The 26089-nt window shown below is 51.7% G+C and overlaps 1 protein-coding gene across 1 annotated transcript in view; it reads left to right on the top strand.

Annotated features, from left to right (window-relative positions):
- The window catches only part of LOC138352925 (uncharacterized), a 59212-nt gene extending 35619 nt beyond the window's left edge, over positions 1-23593 (top strand). Inside the window, exons 3-6 of the mRNA XM_069305577.1 lie at positions 5696-6397; positions 7477-7623; positions 20881-21096; positions 21209-23593. Coding sequence (XP_069161678.1) covers positions 5696-6397; positions 7477-7623; positions 20881-21096; positions 21209-21721 — 1578 coding nt within the window. The 3' untranslated portion in view covers positions 21722-23593. The remainder of the gene's footprint in view (positions 1-5695; positions 6398-7476; positions 7624-20880; positions 21097-21208) is intronic.
- The last annotated feature ends 2496 nt before the right edge of the window (positions 23594-26089 follow it).

Raw genomic sequence — 26089 nt, 5'->3', positions numbered from 1 at the left:
CTTCCTCCTCCAGGCAGCATGCTTCTCCCTTGTGTTTGAAACTGAACAAATACCTGCGTTCACAGTTCATCCTCGTCGCCAATGTGGTGTTTGTGTGTTACTGAGGAAGTCTTGGTTGTAGGGTTGATGTAAAGTCATGACTTGGTTACTGACTTTAATACTTAATATGATTACATGAATAGTAGCTACCAAGCTTGGCGGGCGTCCTGTACGCTCTATTGTTTATCTCCTCTCTCTGGCGTCTCAGCCGCCGCACATAGAAAACGGATGGTACCATTTTCTGTGAACATGACAGCGCTGCTTCTTGCACATTCTTAGATGCCTCCGACGATGCACATAAATTATGTTGTTCTTGTTTAAAGATGCTAATGATGCTGGGATATAAAAGGGTGACTACTGAGATGTTGCAAAGCATTGACGTTTTTGTAGGAAAAATGAAATGAAATGTCTGATATACAACAAATGTCAAAAAAGTTCGTTCGGTGTTCGGCAGGTAGGCTGCTCCATTATAACAATCTTTGTTTCAAATGTGTTCCATTTGTTTTTATTTGTCATTTGCGTCTCAATAATGGAGAAGCCTACCTTACATACACTGAATAAACCATTATGACATTTTCCTTTCTTCAAATGTGTTCAATATTTATTTTTCATTTGTCTTATAGCAAAAGGTTCGTTCGGTGGTCGGCAGGTAGGCTGCTCCATGTTTCTTACATACAAAAAACGAAAATAATAAAAAAAAGGAAGAATTTTGAAAACCAGTACAAATGTCAAAAAGGTTCGTTCCGCGGTCTACAGGTCGGCTGCTCCATGTTTCTTTAAAAAAAAAAAAAAAAAAATCGAAAAATAAAAGAACTGTTGGAACAATTTGAAAAATGGACAAATGTCATAAAGGTTCGTTCAGTGTTTGTCGGGTAGGCTGCTCCATTATTGAGACGTAAGTGACAAATACAAAACAAATGGAACACATTTGAAACAAAGATTGTCATACTGGAGCAGCCTACCCAACAAACACTGAACGAACCTTTTGCTATAACGAATATGAAAGGCAAGGGCTGCTGGCTGGGTTAGTAGTGCGTGAGCAACCATTTGTGGCACACGCGCCTCTGGCTCTCAAACACCTGTCCCACACGGTGTTGAAAGACTGTGCTCAGTCAGTGCAATTCAGACCCTATTGTTTGAAGAACATAAGGGTCATAACATTGGTGAAGCTAGGCGTAATAAGGGCTTAACACAACGGTCGGATGCCAGTGATACAGCACCTATGAGGATGATACAGCGAGCGTATCCAGGTGTAGCTCTGAGCCCCACCCTTGCCATCTGAAATGTATATAGATGATACATAGATGAATCATTTTCTGCGTTCAGTGATGATGCATCTGATACAAGTAGCATAGATTAACAGTGTTAGCGGCTTCCATGGTGGTGATATTCATTGATATTTTCAAGAATACCTGAATCTTTTCCTGACTGATGGACACTCTTTGAGGCTAGCTGAATCTTTTCCTGACTGATGGACACTCTTTGAGGCTAGCTGAATCTCTTCCTGTGTGGGACCTTACAAAGAGATTTTTTCAAGACTACCTTACAAATTGAGCTTTTCCTATAATCGTTTCAATACTACTTTATGCTTTACAAGCTTGGCTACATACCACCTACAAGTACTAAAGTCAAGGGTGCATGCGAGTGCGTTATTTGCAAGCACACAGAACGATGAAACGGGAAACAAAAATCTATCTGTAGCTGGTGCAAGAAGAGCAAAGTCGCGCTGTGTACCATGGACTACTTCGTTGACTATTATGCACCTCCAAAGTACTGAGTGTGTAATACAGTGTGTTACTGTGTAAATAGTATATGAAACTGTACATATTGTAATATTAGTGAATTTTTACCACGTAATATTGTGACAATAAACATTTATTGTGGACACATTACTGACACATGTATCACAGTTTCATGGAAAAATATGAACATTCTACTGTATACATATTGTAAAGGTCACAAATATGCATCATATACGATAAAAGAAACAAATAAAACCGCATTGGAAATGCATAGAAAAAATATTTGAAAATATATTTGTGGCAACACGCGGTGCTTGAGTGGCCTGCGCGACCGTGTCTGGGAGCTTCACACACGGGCGACCAGGCCCTGATGACGTCAAAGCGCACCTTGTCCACGCCCTCACAGCCAAAGTAAGTGGAATTTGGTAATTATTTTTACATAGACATGTTCAGGGACGGTAATTTATCATTTTACAAAGAAAAATTATATTTTGGGGAACATTTGATGTCATGCACACTAGGGAAATTTCACAATAAACACAGTGCATCACACTGGTTACACAGGGGACACTCGTTTTGTATGACGTCCGTTTCACATGACGAACATGGAACGGATTAAATTCGTTATGCGAGGTACCACTGTATATATATATATATATATATATATATATATATATATATATATATATATATATATATAATATACAGTGGCACCTCAACATACGATTGCCCCTACTTGCGATAATTTCGAGTTACGATGTAAATTTCATCGAAAAATGCGACTCGACATCCGATGGTGTCGTCGACTTACGATATTTGTTGGTACATGTTCTGGTCGACCGAGCGCGTGGTTTCCGGTCACACGGCCGACCTGCCTTAGTTTACTACAGCTGCCCGCTTAGTGACGATCGCGCCTATAAGAAATTCTGCTTTTGTGGTGATTTTTTGCATTTTGAACATTAAAGTAATTATTATATACCTTGCCATGAGTCCCAGGAAAGTCAGTGGTAAGGCTCAACATATGAAAACCCATGTAAGGATGAGCATATAGCAGATACAAGAGTACAGAATGTCTCTTCCTCAACAATTAAGAAAATGTGTGCAGCATGGGAAGAATTGCAAACCTTTGCTGAAACGATTCGCCCAAATCAAGCTGCAGTAGGTCGTTGCCTTAAGGGGGCGTCTGGTTGGCATCTGGGTCCAAAAATGCAAAAATGAAAACTCATTCGATTTCAATCAAACTTTTTTGACAAGTTCTATATGAAAAGTGTTTCATCTGGTCCAAGTTTCAGCATTGTAGCATAAATAGGAAGGGAGAAAAAAAATATTGAAGTAGTTGTGAAAATTATGCAAAAATGGTCAAAATCGATTATCAATCAAAAGTGTCAACTGAAATCATAACTACAACTCTTTGCTATCACAATAGCATATATTAAACAAATATTATTATTAGTTTAATTGGAACAAAAATTTAAGGAAAAAAAAAAAAAAAGGATTTTTTTTTCTTTTTTTTTTTTAAATATTTTTTTTTTTCATTTTTTTTGGGGGCGATTTGCATCAAACTTACACACCTGACTGTACGTAAGCCTATCTGTAAGGATGCCTATTTTGGAGAAAATTGGTTGATGTCAACCCCAGCCACAGATTTTAGAACCTTAGACTTTATTCATTTCTGTTTTTTTTTCAATTGACACAAACGTTTACAAAACTCATTCTTTTTTTATTCAATTTACATGAAACTTACACAGTATATGTGGAGGGCATGTCTCTACATTGGGGGGCTTTCATTTTTCTCTAAGTTCATTTATTGATTTTATAATAGCAATAAACATGCCATATTTGCAAAAAATTTTTGGGGAACTTTGAACATTTGTATTAGGAAAACTAAAGATGTTTTGGAAATTCTAAATCCCCAAATCCTTTATTATATGCTAATGTGTCAGAAAAGTGTCACAGAATAATTTTATCTGAAACGTGTGTTCTGAAGTGTGGACTTGAAAATGTGTAAAAAACGTTCAAAAAAAAAAAAAAAAAAAAAAACTCCCTTTCTATTTACGCTGCAGTACTGAAACTTGGGACAATTTAAGCACTTTTCATATACAACTAGAAAAATAATATTGGTTGACATTGAACAACTTTCATTACAATAACCAGACGCCCCCTTAACCTATTCAATGACACTGTGATGCATCATTACAGACAAATGTTAAAATGAAGGGAACAACAAATGCCTCTTGACAAATTTGTAGTGAGACAAACAAGCACTGAACCACAACCAGGTCCTAGTGGTATTCAGGGAAAACGTAGGAGAGAGAGTACCCTAGAGAAAACATCACTGCCTGATGTGATAATGGAAGGGGACTCCCCTTCCAAACAGTAACAACTCTCCTCCTTCCCCCTCATCACCATCTTCCATATGCCATCAAGAGCCCTCCATAAAGGTAAGATCAACTTAGGTACTGTATTGTAGTTAGAAAAAACATTGTATTCAGTATAAAATGTATTTGTATGTTAATATTTTTAGGGTGGGGAACGGATTAATTCAATTCCCTTTATTTCTTATGGGAAAAATCGCTTCGACTTACGATATTTCGACTTACGATCCGTCTCTGGGAACGGATTAGCATCGGAAGTCGAGGCCCCATTGTGTGTGTGTATATATATATATATGTGTATATATATATATATATATATATATATATATATATATATATATATATATATATATATATATATATATATACATATATATATATATGTATATATATATATATATATGTATATATATATATATATATATATATATATATATATATATATGTCGTACCTAGTAGCCAGAACGCACTTCTCGGCCCACTATGCAAGGCCCGATTTGCCTAATAAGCCTAGTTTTAATGAATTAATTATTTTTCGACTACCTAACCTACCTAACCTAACCTAACCTAACTTTTTAGGCTACGTAACCTAACCTAACCTATAAAGATAGGTTAGGTTAGGTTAGGTAGGGTTGGTTAGGTTCGGTCATATATCTACGTTAATTTTAACTCCAATAAAATAAATTGACCTCATATATAATGAAATGGGTAGCTTTATCATTTCATTAGAAAAAAATTAGAGAAAATATATTAATTCAGGAAAACTTGGCTTATTAGGCAAATCGGGCCTTGCATAGTAGGCCGAGAAGTGCGTTCTGGCTACTAGGTACGACATATATATATATATATATATATATATATATATATATATATATAAATATATATATATATATATATATATATATATATATATATATATATATATATATACTGTACTTAGTTTATAAATCAAATAGATAAGATTTGGTGGTCTTATCACCACCAAATCAACTAAGCCCAGATTTGTGTGAGACCAATAGTCAATTTATCCATCATGGTTATGTTTAGTGAAGAGTATCACTCAATCTCAACAGTCCTGTAACGTAATTGTGTATTCCCATAGTAAGTGTAAAATAATCCAGAGTTGTTCAATAAAACCCATGTGTTAAGATGTAACCCACAGTGCACTTATTGTCCAACTTAGACTAAGAATACTTGATCCTTCCCCCATTATCACATACGATACATACATTTCCTTCCATTATTCATAATAAAGTAAGGACGTGTTTTGTTAGTCTGTACTCTCGGGTACGGCTTACAAACAGCCCAGCTGCTGCAATATGTTACCAAAATATATTATCCCATACTCCGGGATATGTTTATAAAAAATATTGGCCTTGCTGTGAATGTGTTAATCTGTCAGTAATATTAACCCTGCTTTGAAATAGCTAATGCAATGAATGTATAAAAATATTATGTAATTTGTATTAGTAAATAAAGTACTGTAATATTAGTTTTAGTTGTAAATACATCTAGCAAACTAAACATTCTTTTCCACAGGATAACAAGCCAGAGGAATGTTCAGTGTGTTTTAACGATTATGACGAAAATCGGCTACGACCTCGCACACTGCCATGTGGCCACACATTCTGCTCCCAGTGTATTGACAATGCTATCAAGAATGGTCAGCTGACCTGCCCCAGCTGCCGTGCCGAGCACGCTGCCACAGCTGCTACTCAGTTCCCAATTAGCTATGCTGTGGAGGCTTTTGTTAGGAAACTAAAAAATACCCAGCTAACAACTGAGGAAGTAGTGCCAGCAAAACCTTATGAAGGTCCCACCAGAGGCATCAGTAAGACATTACGTTCCATGGTGCAGGAGCAGATGAGCAGCATCAGCCGCCTCATTACTAGTTCTGAAGAGGTACTGTCCCAGCTGGGGGAGTACCGGGGGCAGCTGGGGGACTGGAAGACTCATCACCTCCAGCTCCAGGACAGACTCTATGCTCTGGTAGAGCAGAATAAGTCAGCAATGAAGCTCTTGGAACTGGAGGATACCAGTGTGGTGGATATGACAACACAAGGAGAGGAAGGGAAGACTCAGCTGCAGGCCATGTTGGGGAACCTCGACACAGTCAACACCCCACAGGAGGTTGGCACAACCATAGACACAGCTGATGAGTACAAGATGAAGGTAGAAGATTGGGTCCGGAAGTGCCAGGAACTCTTCCCAGATGTCAAGACTGTCCACACCTCAGTGAAGGTACGCTGCTGAAGGTCACATTGTTCTCACCCAACTGAGTGTAGTATTGCCTCTATATAAACACTTTTGACATGGACACACATCAAGATGAGAGTTGACTTTATATATAGGAAACTTTTTGCTCTAACACCTGAAACATTTTTATTAATAAAGTCAACTGTCATCTTGGTGTTTCTCTACACTGTGGTCAGTGTAGAGCAGGGGTCTCCAAACTATGGCCCGCGGGCCACATCCGGCCCGCCACATAATTTCATCCGGCCCTCCAAACAAATCCCTGTGTGGTGGCCTTGAAAAAATAATTATCGTACGAATGGCATCACAGAATTATTCAAAGCTGGGGCTGCTGACTGGTGGCGCTCACCCCGAGTCAGTTTTCCTCTCTCTCGATAGTGTGACGCACAGATACTAATACTGGTAGGTATGTGTTGTGCATTACAACCAATCAGTTGTGTATAACTGTATATTGTGGGGATGGAGGGCGAGTGGGGCTTCGCTGCTACCGTTTCAGGGAGCACAAACACTGTACAATATTCTTTTCTCTGTATTTTGACAATGCCTTTATCTTAGTTATACAAAATAGCAATTTTATTTTTTATTCCTCCGGCCCGCATAAATATGGGAAATATATAATGTGGCCCTTACATTGAAAAGTTTGGAGACCCCTGGTGTAGAGAAACACTATTACTTATATTTTTCAGTTACTTTACTCAGAGCCTGATGCTTCATTATAGTCCAGTTACTTTACTCAGAGCCTGATGCTTCATTATAGTCCAGTTACTTTACTCAGAGCATGATGCTTCATTATAGTCCAGTTACTTTACTCAGAGCCTGATGCTTCATTATAGTCCAGTTACTTTACTCAGAGCCTGATGCTTCATTATAGTCCAGTTACTTTACTCAGAGCCTGATGCTTCATTATAGTCCAGGTTCCACCATTAATGTTTGTGTTGGTAATGACAGGTGCAGGAGACCATCAGGGAGGCCCTGGAGATGATGACCACAGAGACAGGTGCCACAGCTGACCCCATACACCTGGGAGACTCAGCCTCCACCATTAATGTTTGTGTTGGTAATGACAGGTGCAGGAGACCATCAGGGAGGCCCTGGAGATGACGACCACAGAGACAGGTGCCACAGCTGACCCCGTACACCTGGGAGACTCAGCCTCCAGCATCATCAATAAAGTTCAGGAAATCACTGGAGAGATCCCCCAGAAGCAATTAACAGTAAGTTTTTTATTTTCTCTCGTGGTTCATATCACAAGATATTGAGTTGCGTTTTGAGGAGAGGAAGCCTGTTCTTAGGTTTATGGAGGTTCCCCAAGGTCAACTACTGACTTTCTTTAACATACAATACACAATAGTTGCCTAACTCCTGGTAAACATTTACTGGTAGGTGAACAACAGAAACAGGTGAAAAGAAATATGTGAATCATTTCCGTCCTGCATAAAGATTGAACCTGTGATCCTCTATTGAACCCGGGATCCTGGGCCCCTCACAGAGGCGCAGAGACCGGGTGACACTCCACCAACCTACCGGGAAAGCATCCAGGAAGACAGTGAACCAAAACAGACCACTGCTGGGTTCGAAGAGACTGAAGCCTTGAAACTGCCAATAAACTCCCAAACAATGCCAGCACCAACCCCCTGCCAGTAGAGGGGGGCTGGAGCTACAGGTCTAGCACCAACCCCCTGCCAGTAGAGGGGGGCTGGAGCTACAGGTCCAGCACCAACCCCTTGCCAGTAGAGGGGGGGCGGGAGCTACAGGTTCGGCACCAACCCCCTGCCAGTAAAGAGGCCTGGAGCTACAGGTCCAGCACCAACCACCCTGCCAGTAGAGGGGGCTGGAGCTACAGGTCCAGCACCAACCCCCTGCCAGTAGGGGGGCTGGAGCTACAGGTCCAGCACCAACCTCCTGCCAGTAGAGTGGGGCTAGAACTACAGGTCCAGCACCAAACCCCTGCCAGTAGAGGGGAACTAGAGCTACAGGTTCAGCACCAACCCCTTGCCAGTAGAGAGGGGGGGGGGGGCTGGAGCGCACAGGTTCAGCACTAACCCACTGCCAGTAGAGGAGGGCTGAAGCTACAGGTCCAGCACCAACCCCCTGCCAGTAGAGGGGGGCTGCGGCTACAGATTCAGCACCAACACCCCTCTCATTAGAGGAAGGCTGAAGCTACAGGTCCAACACCAACCCCCCTGCTAGTAGAGGGCGGGGCAAGAGCTACAGGTCCAGCGCCAACCCCCTGCCAGTAGAGGGGGGCTGGAGCTACAGGTCCAGCACCAACCCCCTGCCAGTAAAGGAAGGATGGAGCTACAGGTCCAGCACCAACGCCCTGCCAGTAGAGGGGGGCTGGAGAAACAGGTTCAGCACCAATACCCTGCCAGTAGAGGGGGGGCTGGAGCTACAGGTCCAGCACCAACCCCCTGCCATTACAGGAGGGCTGGAGCTACATGTCCAGCACCAACCCTCTGCAGGGAGAAGGGGGCTGGAGCTACAGGTCCAGCACCAACCCCCTTGCCAGTAGAGGGGTGGTGGCTGGAGCTACAGGTCCAGCACCAACCCCCTGCCAGTAGAGGGGGTTGGAGCTACAGGTCCGGCACCAACCACCTGCCAGTAGAGAGGGGGCTGGAGCTACAGGTCCAGCACCAACCCCCTTGCCAGTAGAGGGGTGGGGGCTGGAGCTACAGGTTCAGCACCAACCCTTGCCAGTAGATGGGAGGTTGGAGCTACAGGACCAGAACTAACCCCCTGCAAGTAGTAGAGGATGGATGAAGCTACAGATCCAGCACCAACCCCCCTGCCAATAGAGCGGGGCTGGAGCTACAGGTCCAGCACCAACCAACTGCCAGTAGAGGGGAGCTGGAGCTACAGGTCCAGCACCAACCCCCTGCCAGTAATGGAAGGATGGAGCAACAGGTCCAACACCAACGCCCTGCCAGTAGAGGGGGGCTGGAGACACAGGTCCATAACCAATACCCTGCCAGTAGAGGGGGGCTGGAGCTACAGGTCCAACACCTGCCCCCTGCCATTAGAAGAGGGCTGAAGCTACAGGTCCAGCACCAACCCCCTGCCATTAGAGGAGGGCTGAAGCTACAGGACCAGCACCAACGCCCTACCAGTAGAGGGGGGTTGGAGCTACAGATCCAGCACCAACCCCCTGCCAGTCGAGGGGGGGCTGGAGCTACAGGTTCACCACCAACCCCCTTGCCAGTAGGGGGGCTGGAGCAACAGGTCCAGCACCAACCCCCTGCCAGTAGAGGGGGGCTGGAGCAACAGGTCCAGCACCAACCCCCTGCCAGTAGAGGGGGGCTGAAGCTACAGGTCCAGCACCAACGCCCTGCCAGTAGAGGGGGGCTGGAGCTACAGGTCCAACACCTGCCCCCTGCCATTAGAAGAGGGCTGAAGCTACAGGTCCAGCCCCAACCACCTGCCATTAGAGGAGGGCTGGAGCTACAGGTCCAGCACTAACCCCCTGCCAGTAAAGAAGGGATGGAGCGACAGGTCCAGCACTAACCCCCTTCCAGTAGAGGGGGGCTGAAGCTACAGGACCAGCACCAACGCCCTGCTAGTAGAGGAGGGGGGGGGGGTGGAGCTACATGTCCAGCACCAACCCCATGCCAGTAGAGGGGAGCTGGAGCTACAGGTTCAGCACCAACCCCCTGCCAGTAGAGGGGGACTGGAGCTACAGGTTCAGCACCAACCCCTTGCCAGTAGATCGGGGGTGGAGCTACAGGTTTAACACAAACCCTCTTCTAGTAGAGAAGGAATGGAGCTACAGGTCCAGCACCAACCCCCTGCCAGTAGAGGGGGCTGGAGCTACAGGTTCAGCACCAACCCCTTGCCAGTTGAGGGGGGCTGGAGCTACATGTCCAGCACCAACCCCCTGCCAGGAGAAGGGGGCTGGAGCTACAGGTCCAGCACCAACCCCCTGCCAGGAGAAGGGGGCTGGAGCTACAGGTCCAGCACCAACCCCCTGCCAGTAGAGGAGGGCTGGAGCTACAGGTCCAGCACCAACCCCCTTCCAGTAGAGGAGGGCTGAAGCTACACGTCTAGCACCAACCCCCTGCCCGTAGAGGTGGGCTGTAGCTACAGGTCCAACACCAACCCCCTGCCAGTATAGGGGTGCTGGAGCTACAGGTCCAATACCAACCCCCTGCTAGGAGAGGAAGGGCTGGAACTACAGGTCCAGCACCAACCCCCCCTGCCAGTTGAGGGGGGTTGGGCTGGAGCTAGAGGTCCAGGAGCAACCCCCTGCCAGTAGAGGGGGGCTGGAGCTACAGGTCCAGAACCAACCCCCTGCCAGTAGAAGGAGGTTGAAGCTACTGGTCCAGCACCAACCCCCTGCCAGTAAAGGGGGCTTGGAGCAACAGGTCCAGCACCACCCTCTCTCTGTCATATGAAGGGGGGGGGAAGGCGGGGCTGGAGCTACAGGTCCAGCACCAACCCCCTGCCAGTAGAGGGGGCTGGAGCTACAGGTCAAGCAGCAACCCCCTGTCAGTAGAGGGGCTGGAGCTACATGTGCAGCACCAACACCCTGCCTGTAGAGGGGGGGCTGGAGCTACAGGCCCAACACCATCCCCTGCCAGTAGAGAGGGGCTGGAGCTACAGGTCCAGCACTAACCCCCTGCCAGTAGAGGAGGGCTGGAGCTACAGGTCCAGCACCAACCCACTGCCAGTAGAGAAGGGCTTGGAGCTACAGGTCCAGCACTACCCCCTGCCAGTAGAAGAGGGTTGGAGCTACAGGTCCAGCACCAATCCCCTGCCAGTGGAGAGGGGGGCTTCGAGCTACAGGTCCAGCACCAACCTCCTGCCAGTAGAGGGGGGCTGAAACTACAGGTCCAGCACCAACCTTCCTCTGCCATTTGATGGGGGGGGGGTCTGGAGCTACAGGTCCAGCACCAACCCCCTGCCAGTAGAGGGGGGCTGGAACTACAGGTCCAACACCAACCCCCCTGCCAGTAGAGGGGGGCTGGAACTACAGGTCCAGTTTCAGAAATAGTACAGGAACAACCGTGGACATCTTCAAGAGGAAACTAGATTGTTTCCTTCAAAGAGTGCCGGACCAGCCAGGCTGTGGTGGGTATGTGGGCCTGCGGGCCGCTCCAAGCAACAGCCTGGTGGACCAAACTCTCACAAGTCAAGTCTAGCCTCTGGCTGTGCTTGGGGAGTAGAAGAACTCCCAGAACACAATCAACCAGGTATCAACCAGCCCCAACCCCTGTTAGTAGAGGGGGGCTGGAGCTACAGGTCAAGCAGCAACCTCCTGCCAGTAGAGGGGGGCCTGGAACTACAGGTCCAGCCCCAACCCCTTGCCAGTAGAGGTGGGCTGTACCTATAGGTCCAACACCAACCCCCTGCCAGTAAAGAGGGGCTGGAGCTACAGGTCCAGCACCAACCCTCTGCCAGTAAAGAGTGGCTGGAGCTACAGGTCCAGCACCAACCCCCTGCCAGTAGAGGGGGGCTGGAGCTACAGGTCCAACACCAACCCCCTGCCAGTAGAGGGGGGCTGGAGCTACAGGTCCAACACCAACCCCCTGCCAGTAGAGGGGGGCTGGAGCTACAGGTCCAACACCAACCCCCTGCCAGTAGAAACGGGCTGGAACTACAGGTCCAACACCAACCACCTGGCAGTAGAGGGGGGGGGGGGCTGGAGCTACAGGTCCAGCAACAACCCCCTGCCAGTAGAGAGGGGCTGGAGCTACATGTCAAGCAATAACCCCCTGCCAGTAGAGGGGGGCTGGAGCTACAGGTCCAGCACCAACCTCCTGCCAGTAGAAGGTGGGGGGGCTGGAGCTACAGGTCTAGCACCAACCCCCTGCCAGTACAGGGGTGCTGGCGCTACAGGTCCAGCATCAACCCCTTGCCAGTAGAGGGGGGCTGGAGCTACAGGTCCAACACCAACCCCTTGTCAGTAGACGTGGGCGGGAGCTAAAGGTCCAGCACCAACCGCCTGCCAGTAGAGGGGGGCTGGAACTACAGGTCCAGCACCAACCACCTGCCAGTAGAGAGGGGCTAGCGCTACAGGTCCAGCACCAACTCTCTGCCACTAGAGGGGGGCTGGAGCTACAGGTCAAGCAGCAACCCCCTTCCAGTAGAGGGGGGCTGGAGCTACAGGTCCAGCCCCAACCCCCCCTGCTAGTAGAGGAGGGCCTGGAGTTACAGGTCCAGCACCAACTCCCTGCCAGCAGAGGGGGGCTGGAGCTACAGGTCCAGCTCCAACCCCCTGCCAGTAGAGGGTGGCTGAAGCTACAGGTCCAGCAGCAACCTTCCAACCTCCCTCTGCCAGTAGAGGGAGGTTGGAACTACTGGTTCAGCACCAACCCCCTGCCAGTAGAGAGAGGCTGGAGCTACAGGTCCAGCACCAACCCCTTGCCAGTAGACGTGGGCGGGAGCTACAGGTCTAGCACCAAACCCCTGCCAGTAGAGGGGGGGCGGGAGCTACAGGTCCAGCACCAACCCCCTGCTAGTAGAGTGGGGGCTGGAACTACAGGTCCAGCACCGACCACCTGCCAGTAGAGAGGGGCTAACGCTACAGGTCCAGCACCAACTCTCTGCCACTAGAGGGGGGCTGGAGCTGCAGGTCCAGCCCCAACCCCCGGTCAGTAGAGAGGGGGCTGGAGCTACAGGTCCACCACCAACCCCCCCTGCCAGTAGAGGGGGGCTGGAACTACAGGTCCAACACCAACCCCCCTGCCAGTAGAGGGGGGCTGGAACTACAGGTCCAGTTTCAGAAATAGTACAGGAACAACCGTGGACATCTTCAAGAGGAAACTAGATTGTTTCCTTCAAAGAGTGCCGGACCAGCCAGGCTGTGGTGGGTATGTGGGCCTGCGGGCCGCTCCAAGCAACAGCCTGGTGGACCAAACTCTCACAAGTCAAGTCTAGCCTCTGGCTGTGCTTGGGGAGTAGAAGAACTCCCAGAACACAATCAACCAGGTATCAACCAGCCCCAACCCCTGTTAGTAGAGGGGGGCTGGAGCTACAGGTCAAGCAGCAACCTCCTGCCAGTAGAGGGGGGCCTGGAACTACAGGTCCAGCCCCAACCCCTTGCCAGTAGAGGTGGGCTGTACCTATAGGTCCAACACCAACCCCCTGCCAGTAAAGAGGGGCTGGAGCTACAGGTCCAGCACCAACCCTCTGCCAGTAAAGAGTGGCTGGAGCTACAGGTCCAGCACCAACCCCCTGCCAGTAGAGGGGGGCTGGAGCTACAGGTCCAACACCAACCCCCTGCCAGTAGAGAGGGGGCTGGAGCTACAGGTCCAACACCAACCCCCTGCCAGTAGAGGGGGGCTGGAGCTACAGGTCCAACACCAACCCCCTGCCAGTAGAAACGGGCTGGAACTACAGGTCCAACACCAACCACCTGGCAGTAGAGGGGGGGGGGCTGGAGCTACAGGTCCAGCAACAACCCCCTGCCAGTAGAGAGGGGCTGGAGCTACATGTCAAGCAATAACCCCCTGCCAGTAGAGGGGGGCTGGAGCTACAGGTCCAGCACCAACCTCCTGCCAGTAGAAGGTGGGGGGGCTGGAGCTACAGGTCTAGCACCAACCCCCTGCCAGTACAGGGGTGCTGGCGCTACAGGTCCAGCATCAACCCCTTGCCAGTAGAGGGGGGCTGGAGCTACAGGTCCAACACCAACCCCTTGTCAGTAGACGTGGGCGGGAGCTAAAGGTCCAGCACCAACCGCCTGCCAGTAGAGGGGGGCTGGAACTACAGGTCCAGCACCAACCACCTGCCAGTAGAGAGGGGCTAGCGCTACAGGTCCAGCACCAACTCTCTGCCACTAGAGGGGGGCTGGAGCTACAGGTCAAGCAGCAACCCCCTTCCAGTAGAGGGGGGCTGGAGCTACAGGTCCAGCCCCAACCCCCCCTGCTAGTAGAGGAGGGCCTGGAGTTACAGGTCCAGCACCAACTCCCTGCCAGCAGAGGGGGGCTGGAGCTACAGGTCCAGCTCCAACCCCCTGCCAGTAGAGGGGGGCTGAAGCTACAGGTCCAGCAGCAACCTTCCAACCTCCCTCTGCCAGTAGAGGGAGGTTGGAACTACTGGTTCAGCACCAACCCCCTGCCAGTAGAGAGAGGCTGGAGCTACAGGTCCAGCACCAACCCCTTGCCAGTAGACGTGGGCGGGAGCTACAGGTCTAGCACCAAACCCCTGCCAGTAGAGGGGGGGCGGGAGCTACAGGTCCAGCACCAACCCCCTGCTAGTAGAGTGGGGGCTGGAACTACAGGTCCAGCACCGACCACCTGCCAGTAGAGAGGGGCTAACGCTACAGGTCCAGCACCAACTCTCTGCCACTAGAGGGGGGCTGGAGCTGCAGGTCCAGCCCCAACCCCCGGTCAGTAGAGAGGGGGCTGGAGCTACAGGTCCACCACCAACCCCCCCTGCTAGTAGAGGGGGGCGGGAGCTACAGGTCCAGCACCAACCCCCTGCCAATAGAGGGGGGTTGGAACTACAGGTCCAGCACCAACCCCCCCTTCTAGTAGAGGAGGGCCTGGAGCTACCGGTCCAGCACCAACCCACTGCCAGTAGAGGGAGGCTGGAGCTACAGGTCCAGCTCCAACCCCCTGCCAGTAGAGGGGGGCTGAAGCTACAGGTCCAGCACCAACCCCCTGCCAGTAGAGGGGGCTGAAGCTACAGGTCCAGCTCCAATTCCCTGCCAGTAGAGGGGGGCTGGAGCTACATGTCCAGCACCAACCTCCTGCAGGGAGAAGGGGGCTGGAGATACAGGTCCAGCACCAACCCCCTTGCCAGTAGAGGGGTGGGGGCTGGAGCTACAGGTTCAGCACTAACCCTTGCCAGTAGATGGGAGGTTGGAGCTATAGGACCAGAACCAACCCCCTGCAAGTAGTAGAGGAGGGATGAAGCTACAGATCCAGCACCAACCCCCTGCCAGTAGAGGGGAGCTGGAGCTACAGGTCCAGCACCAACCCCCTGCCAGTAAAGGAAGGATGGAGCTACAGGTCCAGCACCAACGCCCTGCCAGTAGAGGGGGGCTGGAGAAACAGGTCCAGAACCAATACCCTGCCAGTAGAGGGGGGCTGGAGCTACAGGTCCAACACCTGCCCCCTGCCATTAGAAGAGGGCTGAAGCTACAGGACCAGCACCAACACCTTTCCAAGAGAAGGGGGGCTGGACTACAGGTCCAGCACCAAACCCCTGCCAGTCGAGGGGGGGGGGGCTGGAGCTACAGGTCCAGCACCAACCCCTTGCCAGTGGAGAGGGGGGGGGCTGGAGTTACTGGTCCAGTACCAACCCCACCTGCCAGTAGAGTAGGGGGGGAGGGGGCTGGAGCTACAGGTCCAGCACTAATCCCCTGCCAGTGGAGGGGGGGCTTAAGCTTCTGGTATAGCACCAACCCACTGCCATTAGCAGGGGGCTGGGGCTACAGGTCCAGCACCATCCTCCCCCCTGCCATTAGAGGGGGGCTGGAGCTACAGGTACAGCTCCAACCCCCTGCCAGTAGAAGGGGCCAGGAGCTACAAGTTAAGCGCCAATCCCCTGCCACTAGAGGGGTGGGGCTGGAGCTACAGGTCCAGAACCAACCCCCTGCCAGTAGAGGGGGGGGGGCTGGAGCTTCAGGTCCAGCACCAACCCCCTGCCAGTAGAGAGGGGAGGGGGTGGAGCTACAGGTCCAGTACCAACCCCCTGCCAGTAGAGGGGGCTGGAGCTACAAGTCCATCGCCAACCCCCCCTGCCACTAGAGGGGGGTTGGATCTACAGATCCAATATTAACCACATGCCAGTAGAGGTGGGCTGGAGCTACAGGTCCAGCACCAATCCCCCTTCCAGTAGGGAGGGGGGGGGGACCTACAGGTCCAGCAAAAAAAAACCTGCCAGTAGAGGTGGGCTGGAGCTTCAGGTCCAACATCAACCCCCTGCCCGTAGAGGGGGGGCTGGAGCTATAGGTCCATCTCTAATCCCCTTCCAGTAGAGGGGGGGCAGAAGCTACAGGTCCAGCACCAACCCCCTGCCAGTAGTGGGGGGGGGGGCTGGAGCTACAGGTCCAGCACCAACCCCCTGCCAGTAGAGGGGGGCTGGAGCTACAGGTCCAGGACCAACCCCTTGCCAGTAGAGGGGGGGCTGGGGCTACAGGTCCAGCACAAACCCCCTGCTAGTAGAGGGGGGCTGGAGCTACAGGTCCCGCACCAACCCCCTGCCAGTAGAGGGGGGGGGGGGCTGGAGCTACAGGTCCAGGACCAACCCCTTGCCAGTAGAGGGGGGGCTGGGGCTACAGGTCCAGCACAAACCCCCTGTTAGTAGAGGGGGGCTGGAGCTACAGGTCCAGGACCAACCCCCTGCTACTAGAGGGGGGCTGTAGCTACAGGTCCAGCACCAACCCCTTGCCAGTAGAGTGGGGCTGTAGCTACAGGTCCAGCACCATCCCCCCCTGCCAGTAGAGTGGGGCTGGAGCTATAGGTCCAACACCAACCCCCTGTCAGTAAAAGGGGGCTGGGGCTACAGGTCCAGCACCTTCCCCCCCCCCCTATGAGTAGAGGGGGCTGTGGCTACAGGTCCAGCACCAACCCCCTGCCAGTAGAAGGGGGGCTTGGGCTACAGGTCCAGCACCATCACCCCCCCCCCTGCCAGTAGAGGGCGGGAGGGCTGGAGCTACAGGTCCAGCACCAACCCCCTGCCTGTAGGGAGGGGGGGGGGAGGTGTTGGAGCTACAGGTCCAGCACCAACCCCCTGCCAGTAGAGGGGGGCTGGAGGTACAGGTCCAACTCCAATCCCCTGCCAGTAGAGGGGGGCTGGAGCTACAGGCCCAGCACCAACCCCCTGCCAGTTGAGGGGGGTAGGAGCTACAGATCCAGCACCAACCCCCTGCCAGTAGAGGAGGGCTGGAGCTACAGGTTCAGCACCAACCCCCTGCCAGTAGAGGGGGGCTGGAGCTACAGGCCCAGCACCAACCCCCTGCCAGTAGAGAGGGGTAGGAGCTACAGGTCCAGCACCAACCCCCTGCCAGTAGAGGGGGGGCTGGAGGTACAGGTCCAACTCCAATCCCCTGCCAGTAGAGGGGGGTAGGAGCTACAGGTCCAGCACCAACCCCCTGCCAGTAGAGGGGGGTAGGAGCTACAGGTCCAGCACAACCCCCTGCCAGTATAGGGGGGCTGGAGCTACAGGCCCGGCACCAACCCCCTGCCAGTAGAGAGGGGTAGGAGCTACAGGTCAAGCACCAATCCCTTGTCTGTAGAGGGGGGGCTGGAGCTACAGGTCCATGACCAACCCCCCCCCCTTGCCAGTAGAGGGGGGGGGGCTGGAGCTACAGGTCCAGGACCCACCCCCCTGCCAGTAGAGTGGGCTGGAGGTAGAGGATCAGCACCAACCCCCTGCCAGGAGAAGGGGCCTGCAGCTACAGGTCCAGCACCATCCCCCTACCAGTAGAGGGGGGGCTGGAGCTACAGGTCCAGCACCAACCCCCTGCCAGTAGATTGTGGTTGGAGTTACAGGTCCAGCACCAGCCCCCTGCCAGTAGAGGGGGGTTGGAGCTACAGATCCAGCACCAACCCCCCTGCCATTAGAGGAGGGCTGGAGCTACAGGTCCAGCACCAACCCCCTGCCAGTAGAGGGGGGCTGAAGCTACAGGTCCAGCACCAACCCCCTACCAGTAGAGAGGGGTAGGAGCTACAGGTCCAGCACCAACCCCCTGCCAGTAGAGGGGGGCTGGAGCTACAGGTCCAGCACCAACCCCCTGCCAGTAGAGGGGGGCTGAAGCTACAGGTCCAGCACCAACCCCCTACCAGTAGAGAGGGGTAGGAGCTACAGGTCCAGCACCAACCCCCTGCCAGTAGAGGGGGGCTGGAGCTACAGGTCCAGCACCAGCCCCCTGCCAGTAGAGGGAGGGCTGAAGCTACAGGTCCAGCACCAGCCCCCTGCCATTAGAGGAGGGCTGAAGCTACAGGTCCAGCACCAACCCCCTACCAGTAGAGAGGGGTAGGAGCTACAGGTCCAGCACCAACCCCCTGCCAGTAGAGGGGGGCTGGAGCTACAGGCCCAGCACCAACCCCCTGCCAGTAGATTGGGGTTGGAGTTACAGGTCCAGCACCAGCCCCCTGCCAGTAGAGGGGGGTTGGAGCTACAGATCCAGCACCAACCCCCCTGCCATTAGAGGAGGGCTGGAGCTACAGGTCCAGCACCAACCCCCTGCCAGTAGAGGGGGGCTGAAGCTACAGGTCCAGCACCAACCCCCTACCAGTAGAGAGGGGTAGGAGCTACAGGTCCAGCACCAACCCCTGCCAGTAGAGGGGGGCTGGAGCTACAGGTCCAGCACCAGCCCCCTGCCAGTAGAGGGAGGGCTGAAGCTACAGGTCCAGCACCAGCCCCCTGCCATTAGAGGAGGGCTGAAACTACAGGTCCAGCACCAACCCCCTACCAGTAGAGAGGGGTAGGAGCTACAGGTCCAGCACCAACCCCCTGCCAGTAGAGGGGGGCTGGAGCTACAGGCCCAGCACCAACCCCCTGCCAGTAGAGAGGGGTAGGAGCTACAGGTCCAGCACCAACCCCCTGCCAGTAGAGGGGGGGCTGGAGGTACAGGTCCAACTCCAATCCCCTGCCAGTAGAGGGGGGTAGGAGCTACAGGTCCAGCACCAACCCCCTGCCAGTAGAGGAGGGCTGGAGCTACAGGTTCAGCACCAACCCCCTGCCAGTAGAGGGGGGCTGGAGCTACAGGCCCAGCACCAACCCCCTGCCAGTAGAGAGGGGTAGGAGCTACAGGTCCAGCACCAACCCCCTGCCAGTAGAGGGGGGGCTGGAGGTACAGGTCCAACTCCAATCCCCTGCCAGTAGAGGGGGGTAGGAGCTACAGGTCCAGCACCAACCCCCTGCCAGTAGAGGGGGGTAGGAGCTACAGGTCCAGCACAACCCCCTGCCAGTATAGGGGGGCTGGAGCTACAGGCCCGGCACCAACCCCCTGCCAGTAGAGAGGGGTAGGAGCTACAGGTCAAGCACCAATCCCTTGTCTGTAGAGGGGGGGCTGGAGCTACAGGTCCATGACCAACCCCCCCCCCCCCTTGCCAGTAGAGGGGGGGGGGCTGGAGCTACAGGTCCAGGACCCACCCCCCTGCCAGTAGAGTGGGGCTGGAGGTAGAGGATCAGCACCAACCCCCTGCCAGGAGAAGGGGCCTGCAGCTACAGGTCCAGCACCATCCCCCTACCAGTAGAGGGGGGGCTGGAGCTACAGGTCCAGCACCAACCCCCTGCCAGTAGATTGGGGTTGGAGTTACAGGTCCAGCACCAGCCCCCTGCCAGTAGAGGGGGGTTGGAGCTACAGATCCAGCACCAACCCCCCTGCCATTAGAGGAGGGCTGGAGCTACAGGTCCAGCACCAACCCCCTGCCAGTAGAGGGGGGCTGAAGCTACAGGTCCAGCACCAACCCCCTACCAGTAGAGAGGGGTAGGAGCTACAGGTCCAGCACCAACCCCCTGCCAGTAGAGGGGGGCTGGAGCTACAGGTCCAGCACCAACCCCCTGCCAGTAGAGGGGGGCTGAAGCTACAGGTCCAGCACCAACCCCCTACCAGTAGAGAGGGGTAGGAGCTACAGGTCCAGCACCAACCCCCTGCCAGTAGAGGGGGGCTGGAGCTACAGGTCCAGCACCAGCCCCCTGCCAGTAGAGGGAGGGCTGAAGCTACAGGTCCAGCACCAGCCCCCTGCCATTAGAGGAGGGCTGAAGCTACAGGTCCAGCACCAACCCCCTACCAGTAGAGAGGGGTAGGAGCTACAGGTCCAGCACCAACCCCCTGCCAGTAGAGGGGGGCTGGAGCTACAGGCCCAGCACCAACCCCCTGCCAGTAGATTGGGGTTGGAGTTACAGGTCCAGCACCAGCCCCCTGCCAGTAGAGGGGGGTTGGAGCTACAGATCCAGCACCAACCCCCCTGCCATTAGAGGAGGGCTGGAGCTACAGGTCCAGCACCAACCCCCTGCCAGTAGAGGGGGGCTGAAGCTACAGGTCCAGCACCAACCCCCTACCAGTAGAGAGGGGTAGGAGCTACAGGTCCAGCACCAACCCCTGCCAGTAGAGGGGGGCTGGAGCTACAGGTCCAGCACCAGCCCCCTGCCAGTAGAGGGAGGGCTGAAGCTACAGGTCCAGCACCAGCCCCCTGCCATTAGAGGAGGGCTGAAACTACAGGTCCAGCACCAACCCCCTACCAGTAGAGAGGGGTAGGAGCTACAGGTCCAGCACCAACCCCCTGCCAGTAGAGGGGGGCTGGAGCTACAGGCCCAGCACCATCCCCCTACCAGTAGAGGGGGGCTGGAGCTACAGGTCCAGCACCAACCCCCTGCCAGTAGAGGGGGGCTGAAGCTACAGGTTCAGCACCAACCCCCTACCAGTAGAGAGGGGTAGGAGCTACAGGTCCAGCACCAACCCCCTGCCAGTAGAGGGGGGCTGGAGCTACAGGTCCAGCATAATGGGGCTGATACTGCCCACAGGATATAATGGGGCTGATACTGACCACAGCTGATAATGGGGCTGACACTGTCCACAGGTTGAGGACCTCCGCAGGATGAGTGAGCCCGTCAAGAGGCTGGTGGAGGCTGGCCGGGTGGTGGCCGTCAAGAGGCTGGTGGAGGCTGGCCGGGTGTTGGCCGTCCAGGAAGACCAAGATGGCCGCCGCTCCGCCAGGATAACTCTACAAGACGGACAGCTGTACCTCCACTCACTCCTGCGTCAGCCCACGCCCGCCCACGCCCACACCCTCCAGGTTACTTTATTACACCCACTAGTCTTACTGACATTACTGACTGAGTTGTGATAACTAATATGATAACATTTTGTTATACAGTTATCAGCATGATTTATTTCATTTCCTGCAGGAGAGTGAGGTTGTGGGCGTGCTGGAGCCCTCCTGCACCCTGGCGTTCCTTGACCTCGGGTGGGCGGGGTCAACAAGAGGGCGGGTCACCATCCGGCTGACCCCTGACACTCCGCTGGCCAGACAGTTTGTGTTGTTGTGTACGGGCCAGCAGGGCCACACCTACCGCAACACTAAACTGTTGGAGGTGGTGTACAAGGGTAGTCAGTGGGAGTGTGTGGGGGGCGGAGACTACGAGAGTAATGATGGTGAGGGAGGAGCCCCACTGCTGCCTGACCTCCAGGGGCAGTACCGGGAGTCACGCCGGGCAGGAGCTGTGTTGGCCAGGGGTGGGCCGAGGGGTCCCAGGTGTGCCCAGTTCGTCATCATCACCAGGGACCGCCAGGATTGTTGCCAGTGGCCAAATGTCTTCGGTGATGTGGTGAGCGGCCTGGATGTGGTGAGGGCAGCAGTCAACCACAGTGACATTACGCAGGTGACTGTGGTGGACTGTGGTGTTGTGCTGCCACTCTAGTTCACTGTACCACCACCATCACTACTGTGGTGTTGTGCTGCCACTCTAGTTCACTGTACCACCACCATCACTACTGTGGTGTTGTGCTGCCACTCTAGTTCACTGTACCACCATCATCACTACTGTGGTGTTGTGCTGCCACTCTAGTTCACTGTACCATCACCATCACTACTGTGGTGTTGTGCTGCCACTCTAGTTCACTGTACCACCACCATCACTACTGTGGTGTTGTGCTGCCACTCTGGTTCACTGTACCATCACCATCACTACTGTGGTGTTGTGCTGCCACTCTAGTTCACTGTACCATCACCATCACTACTGTGGTGTTGTGCTGCCACTCTAGTTCACTGTACCATCACCATCACTACTGTAGTGTTGTGCTGCCACTATAGTTCACTGTACCACCACCATCACTACTGTGGTGTTGTGCTGCCAGTATAGTTCACTGTACCACCACCATCACTACTGTGGTGTTGTGCTGCCACTCTAGTTCACTGTACCATCACCATCACTACTGTGGTGTTGTGCTGCCACTCTAGTTCACTGTACCAGCACCATCACTACTGTGGTGTTGTGCTGCCTCTCTAGTTCACTGTACCACCACCATCACTACTGTGGTATTATGCTGCCACTCTAGTTCACTGTACCACCACCATCACTACTGTGATGTTGTGCTTCCACTTTAGTTCACTGTACTATCACCATCACTACTGTGGTGTTGTGCTGCCGCTCTAGTTCACTGTACCATCACCATCACTACTGTGGTGTTGTGCTGCCACTCTAGTTCACTGTACCATCACTGTCACTACTGTGGTGTTGTGCTGCCACTCTAGTTCACTGTACCATCACCATCACTACTGTGATGTTGTGCTTCCACTTTAGTTCACTGTACCACCACCATCACTACTGTGGTGTTGTGCTGCCACTCTAGTTCACTGTACCATCACTACTGTGTTGTGCTGCCACTCTAGTTCACTGTACCATCACTACTGTGTTGTGCTGCCACTCTAGTTCACTGTACCATCACCATCACTCCTGCATCACCATGGACTGCGTGTTTTGATGCCAATGTAATTTAAGGACAGACCTTTATCACTATATCATCATAACTTCACTATCTTTGGTATTTATACTTTGGTATCATATACCTGACAATCACGGCTGTATCACCATCAATGCTATATCTTCTCAGTACTGTAACCTATCATTGCTGTATCACTATAGCTTCACTATCACCTCTATATATCACCATCACCTCAGGCCCCACACTTGGGGTCATATACTGACCATGTTGAGTAACAAATTGTTGGTGTCACTATATGACAGCTGTTGCCACTGTTATACCACCAACTGCTCACTATCACATAACACTGTCACTGCTACACCAACATCATTTCACTGTCTCTGCATTATCACCTCACACTGATATTTTTTCCTTCTTACATTCACTGATATATCACTATCATTGCAACAACACCAATACCTTACTGTCACTGCTATATCACCACCATACTATCACAGTTATATCACAATCACTCAGGTGTGTTGTGATATTACCATACTGGACCATGGTGTGTTGTGATATTACCATACTGGACCATGGTGTGTTGTGATATTACCATACTGGTCCATGGTGTGTTGTGATATTACCATACTGGTCCATGGTGTGTTGTGATATTACCATACTGGACCATGGTGTGTTGTGATATTACCATACTGTACCATGGTGTGTTGTGATATTACCATACTGGACCATGGTGTGTTGTGATATTACCATACTGGTCCATGGTGTGTTGTGATATTACCATACTGGTCCATGGTGTGTTGTGATATTACCATACTGGTCCATGGTGTGTTGTGATATTACCATACTGGACCATGGTGTGTTGTGATATTACCATACTGGTCCATGGTGTGTTGTGATATTACCATACTGGTCCATGGTGTGTTGTGATATTACCATACTGGTCCATGGTGTGTTGTGATATTACCATACTGTACCATGGTGTGTTGTGATATTACCATACTGGACCATGGTGTGTTGTGATATTACCATACTGGTCCATGGTGTGTTGTGATATTACCATACTGGACCATGGTGTGTTGTGATATTACCATACTGGTCCATGGTGTGTTGTGATATTACCATACTGGACCATGGTGTGTTGTGATATTACCATACTGTACCATGGTGTGTTGTGATATTACCATACTGGTCCATGGTGTGTTGTGATATTACCATACTGGTCCATGGTGTGTTGTGATATTACCATACTGGTCCATGGTGTGTTGTGGTATTACCATACTGGTCCATGGTGTGTTGTGATATTACCATACTGGACCATGGTGTGTTGTCATATTACCATACTGGTCCATGGTGTGTTGTCATATTACCATACTGGACCATGGTGTGTTGTGATATTACCATACTGGTCCATGGTGTGTTGTGATATTACCATACTGGACCATGGTGTGTTGTCATATTACCATACTGGTCCATGGTGTGTTGTGATATTACCATACTGGACCATGGTGTGTTGTCATATTACCATACTGGTCCATGGTGTGTTGTGATATTACCATACTGGACCATGGTGTGTTGTGATATTACCACACTGGTCCGTGGTGTGTTGTGATATTACCATACTGGACCCTGGTGTGTTGTGATATTACCATACTGGTCCGTGGTGTGTTGTGATATTACCATACTGGTCCATGGTGTGTTGTCATATTACCATACTGGTCCATGGTGTGTTGAGATATTACCATACTGGACCATGGTGTGTTGTGATATTACCATACTGGTCCGTGGTGTGTTGTGATATTACCATACTGGTCCATGGTGTGTTGTGATATTACCATACTGGTCCATGGTGTGTTGTGATATTACCATACTGGACCATGGTGTGTTGTGATATTACCGCCATGGTGTGTTGTGATATTACCATACTGGACCTTGGTGTGTTGTGATATTACCATACTGGTCCATGGTGTGTGTTGTGATATTACCATACTGGTCCATGGTGTGTTGTGATATTACCATACTGGTCCATGGTGTGTTGTGATATTACCATACTGGTCCATGGTGTGTTGTGATATTACCATACTGGACCATGGTGTGTTGTGATATTACCGCCATGGTGTGTTGTGATATTACCATACTGGACCTTGGTGTGTTGTGATATTACCATACTGGTCCATGGTGTGTGTTATGATATTACCATACTGGTCCATGGTGTGTGTTGTGATATTACCATACTGGTCCATGGTGTGTTGTCATATTACCATACTGGACCATGGTGTGTTGTGATATTACCATACTGGACCATGGTGTGTTGTGATATTACCATACTGGTCCGTGGTGTGTTGTGATATTACCATACTGGTCCATGGTGTGTTGTCATATTACCATACTGGTCCATGGTGTGTTGAGATATTACCATACTGGACCATGGTGTGTTGTGATATTACCATACTGGTCCGTGGTGTGTTGTGATATTACCATACTGGTCCATGGTGTGTTGTGATATTACCATACTGGTCAATGGTGTGTTGTGATATTACCATACTGGACCATGGTGTGTTGTGATATTACCGCCATGGTGTGTTGTGATATTACCATACTGGACCTTGGTGTGTTGTGATATTACCATACTGGTCCATGGTGTGTGTTGTGATATTACCATACTGGACCATGGTGTGTTGTGATATTACCATACTGGTCCGTGGTGTGTTATGATATTACCATACTGGTCCATGGTGTGTTGTGATATTACCATACTGGTCCATGGTGTGTTGTGATATTACCATACTGGTCCATGGTGTGTTGTGATATTACCATACTGGACCATGGTGTGTTGTGATATTACCGCCATGGTGTGTTGTGATATTACCATACTGGACCTTGGTGTGTTGTGATATTACCATACTGGACCATGGTGTGTTGTGATATTACCATACTGGTCCATGGTGTGTGTTGTGATATTACCATACTGGTCCATAGTGTGTGTTGTGATATTACCATACTGGTCCATGGTGTGTTGTCATATTACCATACTGGACCATGGTGTGTTGTGATATTACCATACTGGTCCATGGTGTGTGTTGTGATATTACCATACTGGACCATGGTGTGTTGTGATATTACCATACTGGACCATGGTGTGTTGTGATATTACCATACTGGACCATGGTGTGTTGTGATATTACCATACTGGTCCATGGTGTGTTCTGATATTACCATACTGTACCATGGTGTGTTGTGATATTACCATACTGGACCATGGTGTGTTGTGATTTTACCATACTGGACCATGGTGTGTTGTGATATTACCATAATGGTCCATGGTGTGTTGTGATCTTACCATA

This window comes from Procambarus clarkii, chromosome 55 (assembly GCF_040958095.1).
Source record: "Procambarus clarkii isolate CNS0578487 chromosome 55, FALCON_Pclarkii_2.0, whole genome shotgun sequence".
NCBI lineage: Eukaryota > Metazoa > Arthropoda > Malacostraca > Decapoda > Cambaridae > Procambarus > Procambarus clarkii.
The sequence above is the reverse complement of the archived record's forward strand: the minus strand, read 5'-3'. Positions and strand labels throughout refer to the sequence as shown.